The sequence below is a fragment of the Sciurus carolinensis genome, chromosome 8 (genome assembly GCF_902686445.1).
Source record: "Sciurus carolinensis chromosome 8, mSciCar1.2, whole genome shotgun sequence".
Classification (NCBI taxonomy): Eukaryota; Metazoa; Chordata; class Mammalia; order Rodentia; family Sciuridae; genus Sciurus; species Sciurus carolinensis.
This window is the reverse complement of record NC_062220.1, coordinates 134530405-134546796: the sequence shown is the minus strand read 5'-3', so window position 1 is coordinate 134546796 and position 16392 is coordinate 134530405. Positions and strand designations below refer to the sequence as shown.

The window sequence follows — 16392 nt, the reverse complement described above, 5'->3', positions numbered from 1 at the left end:
CTCTGTGAGTTCTCCTGGGGGGCCCTGGGGACTCCCCGCACTGTATCCCACAGATAAGAAAGTCATGGGTTCCAGGCCTAATTTTAAACCTCACTCACTAGCTGTGTGGCTTTGGGCAAATTCCTTGCCCTCTCTCAGACTCTACTTCCCCATCTGTAAAAGGGGGTGATGGTGACATCCGCTTCATGGGATCGTGCCAGCTAAGTGGGTTAGAAGAGTGGACACTCAGAACAGTGCCTGGCACGTGGGAAGCACTGGATAAGCTGCAGGGTTCTCTCGGGGTCCCCCTCACGTTTCTGAATTTCTTTCTTTGTCCTGGAAACGCTATCTGCTATTGATACCCAGTGCACCTCAGATGCACCCTTTGATGAAAAAATAGGTCTGCCATCCGGAATGTCACCCAGTGGCAGGGCATGTGCCCAGCACGTGGGAGGCCTCAGGTTCCATCCGCCACATCAAAAAAAATGGAGGAGAGAAAGAGGGAGATGAGGAGGGAGAAGGAGCTAGATCACTTAGATTTGTCAATTAGAAACATTTTTTAAAGATGGTATCTAACAGTCGCTCATACTAAAATAACCTCATGGGCTACCTCCCCCAGAGACAGTCTCTTTGAAAAAGAACACTCCAGAAAGGACAATTCCTTGCCAAAGGAATAAATCTATGGCTGCAGAATCATGAGCCAAACGAGGCCAGTGAGAAAGGAGCTTGTGAGAGGAAAAGGTTTTCCCGCAGAGAGAGCAGCGTAGAGCAAGTGCCTGCTTCACCGGGTCCCGTTTCCCTGGGGCCACTGTGTCAGGGGTCACTGTAGAAACAGTGGGTCTGTAAGGAGAGCGCTCTGGACAACATGCTCGTCAAGCTGATCCTAGCCACTTGGGAGGCTGAGGCAGGAGAATGGCAGGTTGGAGGCCAGCCTCAGCAACGTGGCAAGACTCTAAGCTACTTAGACCTGTCTCCAAATAAAAAGGCTGGGGACGTGGCTCAGAGGTTAAGTACCATCCCCAGTATCAGACAAAACAACAAAACTGGCGCTGGCTCCAAACAATGCAGGGGACCTGCCAGAATCATGTCACCTCCCACAAAGGACCTGGAGACAGCTACTGAGCCTCCTCCGTGGTGCTGGTGAATGGTGAGGGATGTGGCTGGTGAGGTATGTGGACCAGCAGGTCCCAGGGTGTGCCTGCAGCTGGCGGGCATCCAGGTAAGCACAGGTCACCTCTGGGCACTGGGACCAACGCCTGGGTCGGCAGAGGAATGTGACTCGGATCAAACTCGCCAGGGTCTTCCAAATGGTGATCTGGGGGCCCTGGTAGGCCTGACAATGGACAGTGTGGACCCCCTGACACCAGCTGGGAGGGGCTTTGGACCAGCACCATTCTCAGCAAGAAGTAGGGGGAGAGGGGTTACGGAAGGTGGATGAGAAGGATCAAAACTACAATCGAAAGAAACCCAAAGAGCCTCCGGAATCCCTGAGTGTTCCAAGGTCACAGCTCACCTGCCGTGCCCTTGGGCCAGTGTGCGTTCATGAATGAAGCCGACATAACCCTCCTGCTTCCCTGGGGTCCTTTCTCTGCCCTCTGAATACACAGGAGGGGGTACGGCCAAGGATCCCCTATTCAAAACGCCCAGGACCAGCAGTAGTTCCGATCTGGGAGTTTTCCAGAGTCTGGAACATTGGCACGGCTGACTAGTGAAACAGCTCTGAAACTTTGGGAGTGTCACGTCGTGCTCAAAGTTTCAGACTGTAGAGAATTCCTATTTCGGATTTTCAGAGGAGGGAGGCTTCACCCAGACCTACTCCTTTCTCGCCGCCGCCTCCTCCTCTGTCCACACCCGGACAGTCCTAACCAGTAACCACCCACCCCTTCTGCTTAACAGAGTCGTGGTAGCAGTCATTCAGAAAGACAGGCAGATGCGGAGGAAAGAAAAATAAAAAGGCAAACATAAAAATCAGGAGTAGCGACGAAGGTCCAGCATCTCATAAAGGCCACGGTGGCCAGGGTCCGGTCTCAGCTCTCCCTCACAGGGCACCTTTGCCCACTGACCACGAGCTTGTACTACAACAGGGACAAGCTCCAGGCCTCTCATTCTCATGTTCCTGTCCTCCACTAACAACGCCCAGGCTGGGTTGTTGAAGGATCCAGTGAGATAACATAAGCAGAGTCGGGTTAACACTCACACGTTATCTGATCTCATTATCAGCAGCAGAGCTGCAGACTGATTCCAGGACACGGTCAGAAAATGATAGCCTCCCCCCCCACCCTTTCATATGGCCTGAGTTCAGAGTGGTTTTCACTGGTGAACACTTGCAATCAATCTAATGAGAAAACTATTTTAAAATTTCAATTAAAAAGCTGGGCAGGAGCCAGGCGGGATAGAGCACACCCGTAATCCCAGCCGGCTCAGGAGGCTGAGGCAGGAGGATCGTGAGTTCAAAGCCGGCCTCGGCAACTTAGCGAGGCCCTCAGCAACTCGGTCAGACCCTGTCTCTAAATACAATATAAGAAAGGGCTGGGGTTGTGGCTTAGCCGTGAAGCATCCCTGGGTTCAATTCCCAGTAAAAAAAAAAAACGAGTTGGGCCCGGTAGCTCACAACTATAAGCCCAGCAACTTGGAAGGCTGAGGAAGGAGGATCACAAGTTTTGAGGTCAGCCTCAACAATTTACAGATACCCTGAGCAATTTAGTGAGACCCTGTCTAAATAAAAAATGAAAAGAACTGGGGATGGGGATCAGGGCTGGAGCGTCCCTACACTCAGTCCCTAATGCCACAGAGGTGTGGGGACAAAAGAACTCTGTTTGAGTCTTGTCAAAAAATATGTGGAAACTTGTTTTGTCTCTCACATGGACCTTTAATTTTGCCTATTAGCCCACAAAGCCTAAAATATTTACTGGCTGGTCCTCTACAGAACAAGTTCGGCGAATGGTGTTCAAGAACCATGCACTACTGCTGCTGCTGCGTCCTGTTCTCTGCCGCCATCCTTGACATCAGGACATGTGCGGTTCGCTTCTTCCCCACCAGGAGGACAGGTTGGCCACCAAGGTCCCACGGAGCTCACCGACCTCTCAGTCTCCTGGGTCTCCTCTTCACTCTCCAGACCAGCATTTTTATTTGAAAACAACCTAAGAACGCAGCAAGGAAGGAGAGGAACTAGGGAACAGGATCAGAGTGTCACATCGTGTGTGCACACGTGAGTCACGAAGAATCCCACGATTATGTAAAATGAAAATGTACCAATGAAAAAGCTTTAGAAACAAGATAAAAAGAATGCATCATGTCGTCTCTGCTCATCGGTGACGTATCTGTAGCTCTACGTGGGATGAGATCCTTGGGAAAAATACAGAGACCACTTGTGTGACTATCAACACCATTTCGAAAACGCAACACGGAGGTCTCAGCTGCTCACGAGCACCCATCTCTGCTCCAAACCCAAGCCAATCAATCCTTGGGCAAAAATCACCCCACCTGCTGTCAGGACAACTTCTCTTTGGTGTGTCCAACATTCCCTTTCTCAAGACCCCAAGCCAGACTCTCCCTTTCTGGGAAGTTCGGCAGGACAGCCATTTCACTGAGTAGACAGGAGCACTTCCCAATCCCCATCCTTGACTAAATCCTACGGGGCTCTAAGACTGATAAAAACCAGTTTCCTGGCCAGGCGGGGTTGTGCACACCTGTCACCCCCGCAGCTCAGAGGCCGAGGCGGGAGGATCGTGAGTTCAAAGCCAGCCTCAGCAACTGAGCGAGGCCCTGAGCAACTCAGCGAGGCCCTGTCTCTAAATAAAATATAAAAAAAGGGCTGGGGAGGTGGCTCAGGGGTGAAGCACCTCTGGGTCTAATCCTCACTGGCCTTGTGCCCACTGGCCACTGGTTCAGAGCTTCCCATTTGGTTGGTTTGAGAAAACAGACACAGAAGAATCTGGCACCCTGTACCATGAAATCCGACTGGACTCCTTCGTGGGCTGATCACTCCGCTCCCCAGATGCGTAAAAGGCGCTAGCACAAAGAAGCACCGAGCCCACCAGGGCGTTTAAGATCTGCGCTCCCTGCCTCACCCCTCCGGCTCTCCACAGGTGAACACACAGCTGCGCTGAGCACACCCACGTCCACGAGGAGGCAGGGACGGGGGCGTAAATCCATGAATCAGCTGGGAGCCCTGAGCAGGGCGGCCCGGAGACTTCCGCGCCTTAGGAGCAGAGCCTGGGTCCTGCTGCCACATTCTTCAACCCCTCTTTTAAACTACTGGGTAGCACCACCGATTCTTTTGTCCTAGGTTGACTGACAAAACCCCATTGCACGTGCCCACTCTAGGAAGGTCAAGTCCCCCCAGGCCTGTAGAACACCCGACCCCAGAGGAATCAAACCCCCAGCGGCTGAGACGCTGAGGTCCAGGTGGCCAGAGGAGAAACCTGCCAGCCCTCCCACGGCCGGCCTGGTGCCTCCGCCCCCCCTCGACTGTCCATTCACACGTCCAAGGCCACTTCCAGATAATAACTTGACACATCTTGGAATTTCCTCCCTACCTTCCAAGGCCACATGAGCATGTTTCCAAACTTTGGTTCCGAAGAGAAGGAGGACACGTAACCAAGTTATCAACCATGTCCCTGCAGAGACGGGGACGGTGACTCACAGCAAGTCCTATTCCAAAGGCCCAGACGCAAACCAACTGTGGGGATCCTCAGAGGCGTCCTCCCCCAGGACTCTGGCCTAACCAATGGGTCCCCAGAATACAGGCCAAGTGCCCAGTGTGTGCTCAGAGCTGGGCGAGTCCATCCCAGGAATGGGTGCGGCAATGGTGACAGGTTCCATCACAACCCTGAATTTCACAGACGTTCGCACCGAGGTTGGAGGAGCTCAAGGAACTTTGTCACGAAAACAAGAGCCAGTGCGGCCAAGGTCAGCAGCTGGACCCCGGCAGATGTTTTCAGCTGCTGCAAATGGATCGACCCTAAGCCACTTTCCAAGAGATTCTATGCAAAAACGAGGGCTAAGTTACCACGAGAGGCCAAGTCCTCCCTTCTGCCACTGTCTGAGGAGCAGGAGGGGCTTCTGAGGCCGGCAGGGGTCTGTTCGTTTGTCCCGGACCCTCCCGGAAGGAAAGGGAACAGGAGTGTGATCCCAGAGGGCTCCGGTGTCCCTGTCCCAAAGGGAATCTGTGCCCGGCCTTCGCCAGCAAGCAGCGCACCAATCAGGAAGCCGGCCTGCGTGGAGAGAAGCGGCTTCTACACCGCAAAACAGCAGGCAGCGACCGGCCACGCACGGGGCTTCCTTCAATAAGCGAGGAGTGCCACTTGCACTCAGTGACACCTTTTAAAAGGTTAGGCTTGTCTTCACAGTAATACGGCCTTGCGTTTCTCTCTGCAGGGCAATAACGAAGCCAAGCCTCCCTCCAATAATCCTGGCCAGTGGTTCAGGTGCCAGAGCCAGAGAGGCCGGCAGGCAGGCAAGAAGGTCGCCAGGCCACCTCACTCCTCTGTGGTCAAGAAGACGCCTACTAAGGAGGCGGTCCTGAGGGACGCAGGGGTACTGCCGGGCGGGGTGAGGGGTGGCCCTGCTCCTGCCCACGGACTCACGGTGGCACCCACAGGAGCTGGGCCCCCGTGGCCGCATTTCTGACGAGCCCGCCACCCGCACGCGTTCCTGGCCACTCGGGAAGTCACCCGTGGCTCCTCCAGACGTCGCCACGCTGCTTACGGCGGAAACCTAGGCCATCTAAAAAGCCACCACTGTCCGTAGGCCCCACTGTCCATCACCAGAAGTCCCGCCTGCCCCCTCTGGGATCCTTCCACCGGGGCCACGGCTGCCAGGCTGGCCCCAGGTACCAGCGCCTCCTTCCTCCGAGCGGCTCCCCTGCTTTTACTCTTTCAGGTCCTCCTGGGATGGTGACGTTCTCCCTGTGAGGTCGCACGGCCCCAGGGCCCCGCTGGGGGCTCCAGCTGTTTCTCCTGCACCCAGAAAAACACCCCGACTCCTGACCGAGGGGAGTAGGTTCCTGGGGCCGCCTAACTGCAGGCCACGGAGAAACCGCCTGAGCACCGCAGCCCAAGTCGTAGGTCAGGGCGTGGTTGGGTCCCACTCCCTGGAGGCGCGAGGGGGCCTCTCTCGCCTCCTGCCTGGCTTCCGGTGGAGGCCATCCGTCCTCGCTGCCCCGGGTTTCTCCCGGGTCATCCTAGGACGTCCCTTTTTCCTTTCCTCATGAGGATGCTATCCCTCGGTCAGGACCCCCCCCATGACCTCATCTCAACTTGATTCCGTCCCCAAAGACCCTGTCTCCAGATAGGGTGGCATTCACAGGTGCCAGAGGTCAGGACTTCAACCTCTTTTAGGGGGACCTCGCTCCACCTGGCCCACCACGGGTCCCACCTGGTCCCACATGGCCTGTTGCGGCCTCCCACAGGTCCCGCGACTCGCCACCCCGGCCTTCTCCCCACCTGTGGGCGCCCCGCGGGGCACCCATCCCACCGGGAATGCTCTCTCCTCTCGCCTCTGCCCGCTGGCTCCCGCTCACCATGCGGCTGGACTGTCGCTCCAGAGGACTCGGGACCAGAAGAGTCTCAGAGGCCAGAGTTTGCTGGATTCGGGAATGTGTGCATAGACATTATCAGTTGGAGCTTCTTAATCCGAACATCTGGATTTGGGGTACTGTCGCCGCCTGCGGCAACAATCCCGCAGATATTTGTTACTGCCTGCAGCAACAATTGCACGGGTATTTATTGGAGGTGGACTGGAAACTGAGCTACTTCTATTGTCTTTCTCTTTAGTGCGCTGCTTTCTTGCTCGTTCATTAGTTTACAGAGGAAGAGAGGCTTATTTGCTTTTAGAGGAAGTTTTAGAGGAAGATAGGCTTTGCTTAGAGCTTAGAGGAAGAGAGACTTTGCTTATCAGGAAAAGAGACTTGCTACGCTTTTAGAGAGGCTAGTATTATCAGAGGAGCTACTTCTTAAAGGTCTGCTGCTTCTTCTTAGAGGTGCGTCCTGCATCCTGCGATCATCATTCTGCGAGCTGCAATCTGCATTCTGCGAGCTGCAATCTGCATTCTGCAATCTGCTATCATCAACCTGCAAATCTAGAGGTGTCTGCTTAGTCCTCTGCCCAGCGATCTATCAGAGGTGCTGCTTATCCTCCGCCCAGCGATCTAGAGGTGTGGCTTATCCGAGGTGCTTCCTATAGGTGTGTGTCTTACATACCTAAGGCAGTCAATCAGCTTAGGATTAGCACAATTGAAGCACGTCCCTTGATACCAATCAAGAAAGAATGAGGAATATCTGTTGACCACTAGCGCAGAGCAGACATTAACTAATCAGGTGAAAGTAGATCACGCCCTATTAACACTAGTTATGCGCCACCTCTTGGCTCAACGCCAGCCACCATCTTAGGGTTACCCAAACATGTCTTCTGCAGGGTACTTGAGGGCATTTGGGGGTTTAGGTTTTCAGGTTAGCAATGCTCAACCTACACCTCCAAGAGCCCCCTTCCCACCCCCCCGGCTTCGAGGGCCTCGGCCCTCTCATGACACCCTCCGCTGACCCTGCCCGACGCATCAATGCTTGGTCCTTGTCTGCCCCCCCTCGGGGCTGCCGGCTGCGCGAGGGCAGGGGTCGTGTTGCCTCTGGTGGCCCAGAGCCTTGAACAGTGACCTCGGATTCTCCCTAAGGACACGCGGAATAAAGGAATTCTTTATTTTACAGATAAAGAAAACTTGGGTTCAGATCAACAAAGTGATCACAGGGACTTTCCACTGAACGGTGTGACCTGGATACAGGACAGCACGTCCCTCTAAACCACCGACAAGCAGATGATCCCCATAAAGGGCCAGAGAGCTGCTATTTCAGGCTTCACAGGGCCCAGGATCTGTCACAGACCCTCAGCTCAGCCACCAGAGACATAAAGGCAGAGACGAATTTGGCTCTGTGACAACAGAACCCAACTTAAAGACACTCAAACTGGAATTGTGTGTTAACTCTTGTTGTGACGTTTTCGGACCATTTAGAAGTATAAAAAGCATCCAGCTCACCTGGGAGGCTAAGATGCCGTGCGGTTACTGGTCAGCAGGTGTGGCCCGCAGCTGCAGTTTGCAGACTCCTACTCTAAACTCATACGTGTCCATCAGAAGATAGGAAGGACAGGAGAGCAGGGTCAGTCAGGGCACTGTGGCAACCGGGCACTTAGCACCGTAGCCGAGGAATACTCACCCCACCTGACGAGGCAGACAGAGGCTCAGAGATACTAAGCTACTTGCTGGAGGGGCACAGAGCCAGCCTGGTAGCTTAAGACAGGAATTCTGACAGTCTGCTTGACTGTTACGTCACAAAACGATGCGAACAAGGGTGACATTAATAACGACTTAAAAATAACAGCCAATAACGACTTAAAAATAACAGCCAGTAGCCATTTGAAGCACTCAATTAACTGGTGTCTGTCTATTCAGCAGTTCTAGGAGGTAGGAATTCTTTTCAGCCCCAACTCACAGGAGAGGAAATACAGGTGTGAGAGGTCAGATTGCAAGTGGCAGAGCCCAGGTGGAAACCCAGGCCATCTCGAAGGAACCTAACAGGCACTTCCGGAAGAAATAGGATTGGTCAACAAATACATGAAAAGGTAGTTCAGTTGGTAGAGCGCTTGCTTTGCAAGCACAGGCCCTGGGTTCGATCCCCAGCACCGCAAAAAAAAAAAAAAAAAAAAGAATACAAGTAACAATAAGTGTTGTCGAGGATGTGGGGAAAAGGCACACTCATACATTGCTGGCGGGACTGCAAATTGGTGCAGCCACTCTGGAAAGCAGTGTGGAGATTCCTCAGAAAACTGGAAATGGAACCACCATTTGACCCAGTTATCCCACTCCTCGGTTTATACCCAAAGGACTTAAAATCAGCACACTACAGTGATGCAGCCACATCAATGTTTATAGCCGCTCAATTCATGATAGCTAAACTATGGAACCTACCTAGGTCCCTTCCACAGATAGATGGATAAAGAAAATGTGCTACATAGACACAATGGAATATTACTCAGCCTTAACGAATGAAATTATGGCATTGGCCAGTAAATGGATGGAACTGGAGACTATCATGGTAAACTGAAATCAGTCAGTCCCCAAAAGGCCAAAGGTTCTCCCTGATTTGCGGATGCTAACTCACAAGAAGGGAGGAGGAGAGAACAGAAGTTCGTTGGATGAGACAAAGGGGAATGAAGGGAGTAGGGGGATGGGAATGGGAAAGAGCGGAATGAATCGGACGCGACTTTCCGGTGCGCATCTGTGAGTACGGGACCAGGGACCACATCACGCACAGCCACAAGAAAGGGACCCTAATTGGAATGGGCTGCGCTCCACGTATGTGCAACACGTCAAAACGCGCCCTACGGTCATGCAGATCTACAAAGAATAGAAAAACAAGATCCAGGCCATCTGATACCAGAGCCCCCGCTGCTGAGCATGGCCTCCCCGCATCCCGGGCTCTGGCTGCCGCGCCACCACCCACCCCGCTTCGGGACCCCCGCCCACAGGCCCCACTTACTGGCCACCTTCAGCTGCACGGGGAAGCGCCTGGTCCCGTTGAGGCCCTCATGGCAGGTGTACCCGCCCTCGTCCTGCAGGCCCAGCACCCCGATGTGCAGGGAGCTGCCGTTCACCAGGGAGAAGCGAGGCTCCACCGGCTGGAGGCTGGGATCGGAGGAGAGAAGGAAGACGGGCTCCGAGTTGTTCCGATACCAGGTCACCGGGCCCCTGGGTCCCGAGGTGTTGCCGCAGTGCAGAGTGACGTTCTCATTAACTTCTCCGACGACCACGGCCTCCAGTTCTGTGAGAGGCAAGTCCAGGCTGTGAGGGCCTCCTCTTTGGGACAGTTCCTGCTCATTGGGGGCTTTTAGAAAATCATGGGTGGACGGGTTTGTTTGTTTGTTTGTTTGTTTTGGTGCTGGGCGTTGAACCCAAGGGTGCCCAACCACTGCGCCGCATCCCCAGCCCTCTTTATTTCTTATTTTGAGGCAGGTTTTCACTGAGTTGCTTAGGGCCTCACTAAATTGCTGAGGCTGGCTTTGAACTTGCCAACCTCCTGCCTGGGCCTCCGGAGCTGCTGGGATCACAGGTGTCCGCCACAGTGCCGGCCACGTGTGGGTTTTTAGGTGTCATAACACAGAGGCCGGGCTGTGTCGGGATCCGTGGCCAGTCACCATTAACAAACCTGGGGTTGGTCACAAACACGGCCCCACGGCCCCTCCTGCCCTTCCCCGCATCGCTGTGGTGACACTGAACTCTTGCCCTGGGCTCAGTCAAGTGACTTGCTTGGGTGAATGGATGTCAGCAGATGTGACACAGCAGAGACTTAGAAAGTGCTTATGTACCAACACCAGAGAAGCGAAAGTCAAAACCGCGGTGAGGAGACACCTCACTCCCATTCTGATGGCCCCTTTTATAAAAACTTGGAATGGACCCACCATTTGACCCAGCTGTCCCACTCCTCAGTTTATACCCTAAGGACTTAAAATCAGCACACTACAGTGATGCAGCCACATCAATGTTCATAGCAGCTCAATTCACGATAGCTAAACTATGGAATCTACCTAGGTGCCCTTTAACAGATGAATGGATAAAGAAACTGTGGTATATATACACAATGGAATATTACTCAGCCATAAAGAATAAAGTTATGACATTTGCTGGTAAATGGATGGAGTTATTTCATGCTAAGTGAAATAGGCCAAAGGCCTAATGTTTTCTCTGATAAGTGGATGATGATACATAATGGGGGATGGGGAGGGGGTGGTGGGGGATAAGAGAAGAATGGAGAAACCTTGGATGGTGTAGAGGAAAATGGGGCGGGAGAGGGTGGGGAAAGGAAAGCTAGTAAACTGAGACAGACAGTATTACCCTATATATATGTATGATTACACAAATGGTGTGAATCTACATTGTGTACAACCACAGAAATGAAAAATTGTACCCCATTTGTGTACAATGAATCAAAATGCAGTCTGTAAAAATAAAAATTAAAAAAAAAAAATACAGTCAGGCCCCACACACCTGTAATCCTAACAACTCAGGAGGCTGAGGCTGGAGGATCTCAAGTTCAAGGCCAGCCTCAGCAATTTAGCAAGACCTTGTCTCAAAAAATTAAAAGGACTGGAGATAAAATCCAGTGGTAAGGCGCTCCTGGGTTCAATGTCCATACCAAAAAAGTAAAATAAGTAAATAAATAATATTAAATAAGTTTAAAAAAAATAAATGTGATGGATCTTAAATAATTTCAGATTTTTAAAAAATGCGATGTGGTTGAGGAGGTGGAAAAATTGGAACCCTTGCAACACTCTTGGCTGAGAAGGTAAAATGGTACAGACACCGTGGAAAACAGTACCATGGCTTCTCAGTTAAAAACTGGGCTACCAATTCCACCTCTGGATATGTACCCCAAATAACTGAAAACAGAATTTCAAAAAGATTTTTGTTCAGGGCAGCATTGTTTGTAATAGTTAAACCATGAAACCAACACAAGTATCCATCAATAGACGGGTGAATAAACAAAATGGGCCACGTTGCAGTGGAATATTACTCGGCCTTGAAGAGGAAGCTCTCACACACCACAACATGAGGACGGTATGCCAAGTAAAATAAGCCAGTCACAAAAAAGATCCTGTGCGGCTCCACGTACACAGTGAGTTAGTCAGGATCATGCAGATGGAAATGGCAGTTGCCAGAGGCTGGGCCCGGGGTGGGGGTGGGAAGACACTGCTTAGCGGGTACAGAGTTTTAGTTATACAAAGAGTAATGGCGGGCAGGGGTGTGGCTCAGCAGGGGAGTGCTCGCCAGCCAGTGCGTGACCGGGGTCTTGATCCCCAGAACCAGAAGAAAAAAATAGTTCTGGAGAGGGTCAGTGGTGATGCTGCACATCTTCAAAGTACTGAAGACCACAGAACAGGACAGACCCACCAGGACGGGGGTGGCCACATGGTGCAGACCCAGGTCTTCTGGACCCTTCCATCCTAGACCGGCCTTTGGTCAGGCAAGATCAGCAGAGCCGCCTATCCAATCGCCCCGGACTGGGAGCAATAAGCACAACTGTGGTTTCCTGGAGGCTTATCATGCAGCATAACTGTGGCAGTGATGGACACAGAACTCGCCCAGAAAGCTGGACGGGATGAACTGGTTCCTGCTACCCTGCTGGTTTTCTTCTCCACCTCAGGTCCAAATAAGCCTGGAGTTAAAGCTCTGGGCAGCACCATGCACGAATGGGCTGACAGCCAGGCACAGTGGTGCACGCCTATCATCCTAGTGCCTCAGGAGGCCGAGGCGGGAGGATCGCAAGTTTAAAGCCAGCCTCCACTACTTAGCGAGGCCCTAAGCAACTTAGCCAGACCCTGTCTCTAAATAAAATATAAAGAAGGGCTGGGGAGGTGGCTCAGTGGTTAAGCACTCCTGGGTTCAATCCCTGGTACCAAAAACAAAGCGGGAGGGAGGGGCATTGGGGACAAGAGACAGAACACCCCCCCCCCCAGCTCACAGACTAGTGCAGAAAAGAGATGATAAACTGGCAGCTATGATATAGCATGATGGACGTGGAGATAAGGGCTCCAAAGTCCCCTGGGGTTTATGTGGGGAAAGACTTCCTCCAGAGGCAAAGGCTCTGACGGACAAGAGGCATCAGCCAGGGAAAGGTGAAGAGGGGGTTCCCAGGTAGAGGGGACAGCATGTTCAAAAGCCTGGCCCAGGAGCAGCCGCCGCCCCACACCCCCCAAAAACATCTAAGTAACCCAGGCAGCACTGTTAACAGGTGATCCTGAGGCCCCTCAAGGTGGACAGCTGCTAAGGACAACTGATCTGGCCTGGAGCTGTCACTAGGTAACAAGACTCAGAAGCAGCCCACTGTGCTGGAAAGGAGAATTCTCCAGCCCCTTCCACAGCCAAATCCAGGGAGGCCGCAGGGACAGCGCGTGCGCAGGCTGGAATGTAGCGAATGTACAGAAAACACCGATTCGTGCACTTTTAGAGGGTGGGTTTTATGGAATAGAAATTATATCTCAATAAAGCTGCTATAAAACAAACTACCACCTGCCTCTGGGAATCTGCCCCATTTATGAAAAAAAAAAGAGTAAGTCACCTGTTTGGCCTCCTGTCTAATGAGAAGGACCTCTTGCCTAATTAGAAGGGCCCCCCTTTGAAATGCCTGAAGTCCATCTAGTGCCACAGGAAATTCTGACTCCCTCATGATTCTCCAAAGACTTTCAAGTCAGGACTGGGTGGGGGAAAACAAACAAACTAAGCCACTTAGCCACTTGCTGAAAGGCAGAGGATGTCACTTAATGCTAGGTGAGAGTCCCAACGGCAGATAAGGGTTCAAGCCCCAGCATCTCAAAAAAAAAAAAAAAAAAAAAAAAAAAAATCAAGTAAGGGCTATTTTCAAGCCATTAGGCTGAGAACCCTAGTTCAGGGGTGGCAGTCCCCAGGAGGACAGGAAGCTGAACTGCAGTTACAGATATTGCCTGGGGTCCTGGCCTGAGACCCGCCCCTTACCTGACTCCTGGGCAAAGGAATAAAGGAAGAGAGGCTTGGAAAAGCCCTGGTGAATCTTGGAACTTGAGCTAACACTGTCTTCTCCTCCAAGGAACAAGGTGACATGGGCACAAAAACCATTTGAAGTCATGTCCCTTCTCCTCCTGGCTCTGCCTACTCCATTTTTTCCCTAACTATTCTAAGTATTGAAGCTGGAGGCATCCTCAGAGATCACTAGTCCAGAGATGTGGCTGAGGCTGCGAACCGGCTCGGTGGAGACCAGTCATCGATTAGTGATGTTTGGCACAGGCAAGGGAATGGTGGTCTCAAAGATGCACTCAGTTGCAGGCCTCATAAGCCCATCCACCCTCACTGTACTATTGAGAAAACTTAATCAGTTTACTTAAGGTCCCGCCCATGCTAATCCTGGGGAGATGTAGGATGGTCACACAGGTCTTAAGTGCCCCAGGGTGCTGAGTCATAGGAATTTACCACCAGACAGGTGAGATGATTAAACGTAGTAACAGTTTGTACCACTAGAAATCATTCATCCCTTGTCCAGAGGGGCCCTGTTGCCCGCCAACCTAAAATTCAGAACATGGAACAAAGGAGGAGATATAAACTCTCTTGATGCTGCTCTCATATTATCATTTATAGAATTGGAGTCATACCCAAACATTTATCTTTTCCAAGCAACCTTCTCCAAAATGACCTGGGATATACATCCAGGCGACCAAAGGAAGAAGCATCAACATCGTGGGAAGCTGACAGGAGAAAGCCAACTCTTTTCCCAAGAGGACTCCCAACGTGGAAAACAATAAAAAATGCACCATACCCAGGAAGCCCCCTCCCCCCAGTACTATATACACAGAGGAAGTGGGTCTGGTTGTCAAAATAACTGGGCATGGATGGGGAGGTGGGTTCCACGTGGGCAGCAGTGGACACCTTGAGAGCTGATTCATTCTAGGCTAGTGCAGAAAACACTGCAGCTAGGAGCACTTGACAATCACCTCCACCTCTGTCCCTCCTCCCCACAGCAGGGTGGACAGTAAGCCAAATGCCCAGAGGGCCTGGCAGGTAATGTCCCTGACAAAGAGGGTCAGAAAAAAGTTACTACAAATTCGTTTCACTTTTAAGTTGGTAAAGGTGAAACAAATTTGGGGTCACATGTGCTTAGAAAAAAAGATGATCGAGGCTCAGTTCCAGGTGGGAAAACAGGCCCAATGTTACCAAACATTGAGACTGTTGCAGATAAACTGGAAATCTAGATTATGGGAAACCGTTGTTCTTATACAACTGCTAGAAACCAAATGAGATACAAAAAAAAAAGAAATTTTTTTTTTTTTTTTTTGCAAGAATCTAACAATTAAGAATGCTTGGCACTTGCTGCTAGGAAGCTCAGGTGCAATTTACAAACTGCCTCCAGGAACCTGCAAGAGGAGACCCAGTGTGTGGGCTGACCCGGGAACAGAGAGCACTCCACATGCAGCTTGGCAGAGCAACTGCCTGCTGGCTCCGCGTCCTTTCCCTCCGCCCAGCTCCTCTTCGCTGGTAGCGTTCGCTGCCCCCGGTGGATATGCCTGGGCTCGTGCATTCCTTTTTTCAGTCTTTCTGCGTTCTACATATTTTTGCAAGCAACGTGCTCTATTCTCTTTTTGTAACAAAACGGAGGGTGGATGCGGCAGTTAAGGCTGTTTTTCAGTCATCTCTAGTGTGAGGGGAAATTTTTGGTAAGTCTTGAAATTGTTTCAAAATAAAAAAGTTGTGCGTGTTTAGGGAAAAAAGCGCGAGAGGAAGGCACGGCTTCCAACGCCCCAGTGGGCACAGGTGGGCTGGCAGGTGTGGGAAAATCCACAGGTGACAGGTGGAAGGCCAGTTCAACCCCGGGCAGAGGGAGGAAAGGGAAACTGGGAGCCCGCGGTGCGCGCACCGGTGCAGCAGGTAAAACCAGCAGGCGAATTTACACCCGGCGCTCGAAGACAAAAATAAATAAATAAAGCACTTGGCCGTCTACACGCGCCTCTCCGCGGCCCCGCCGCCCGCCCGGGGGCCTGGGGCATCGCGTCCTCCGGCGAACGCCCGGGAAAACTCCTCCCGGCCAAGGGAGCCGAGCTCAGAGCAGGAAACCCGAGACCCTCCCGCGGCGGCTCCGGGCCGAGTCGCCGGAATTCGGCCCCTGGCTGCTCCCTCCCCACCGCCGCCCGCGGAAACGCAACTTTCCCCCGCCGATCGCCGCCCCTTACCTGCGGCGACCCAGCGGGCCAGGAGCGCCCCGAGGCAGAGGAGGACGCGGGGCTCGCGCGCCCGGCCGCCTGCGGCCATCTCGCCCCAGATCCCCGGTCAGGAAGCGCAGGCTCCGGCCGGGCGGGGAGTGCGCCCCGGGCCCCGGGGTGCCGAGCGCCGCTCCCGCGTCCCCACTCCCCGCAGCCCCCGGAGGATGCTCGGAGCGCGCGGCGTCGGCGGCGGGGAGCTGCGCTGCGCGGCCGGCGCGGGTCTCCCGCGAGCGCCCGGCCCGGAGGGAGGAGGCGCCCCCGCCCTGCGCCCGCAGCCGCTCGGCTGGCGGAAAACAACAGGCGCGGGTGCCTCCCGCCTCCCATCCAGGCGGGAGCCCGACTTCCTCTACCTTGGCCGGGAGGAGGGCTTTATGCAAAGGGCGCGCCGAGCCCGCCGGCCGGGCAGGGCCGGGGGAGGAACGCGCGCCTGGGCCCTCCCCGAGGCCGCTGCCCCGGACAGCCGTCTGGAGTCGCGGGGACAGCCGGGTCGCACAGTCCTGCAGCTGCCGCAGGACGCACCCCGCCCCGGCCCGCGGGCTGCGGAGCGCGGAGGAGCGCGGCCAGCGGGGGCGGCGGCCGGCTGCCAGGCTGCAGGCTGCGGGGCGCCCCGGGGTTGTCACTTGTGTTCCCGTGCCCAGGGCG

At 53.3% G+C, this 16392-nt stretch overlaps 1 protein-coding gene across 2 annotated transcripts in view; it reads right to left on the bottom strand.

Moving 5' to 3' along the window:
- The window catches only part of Vsig10 (V-set and immunoglobulin domain containing 10), a 32324-nt gene extending 16225 nt beyond the window's left edge, over window positions 1–16099 (bottom strand). The window contains exons 1-2 of one of the 2 annotated variants that reach the window (XM_047562041.1): window positions 15721–16099; window positions 9510–9791 (exon numbers count right to left, since the gene is read on the bottom strand). In XM_047562041.1, coding sequence (XP_047417997.1) covers window positions 9510–9791; window positions 15721–15799 — 361 coding nt within the window. In that variant the 5' untranslated portion in view covers window positions 15800–16099. The remainder of the gene's footprint in view (window positions 1–9509; window positions 9792–15720) is intronic. The other variant, XM_047562039.1, reaches the window with a different exon arrangement.
- Between the last annotated feature and the right edge of the window lie 293 nt (window positions 16100–16392).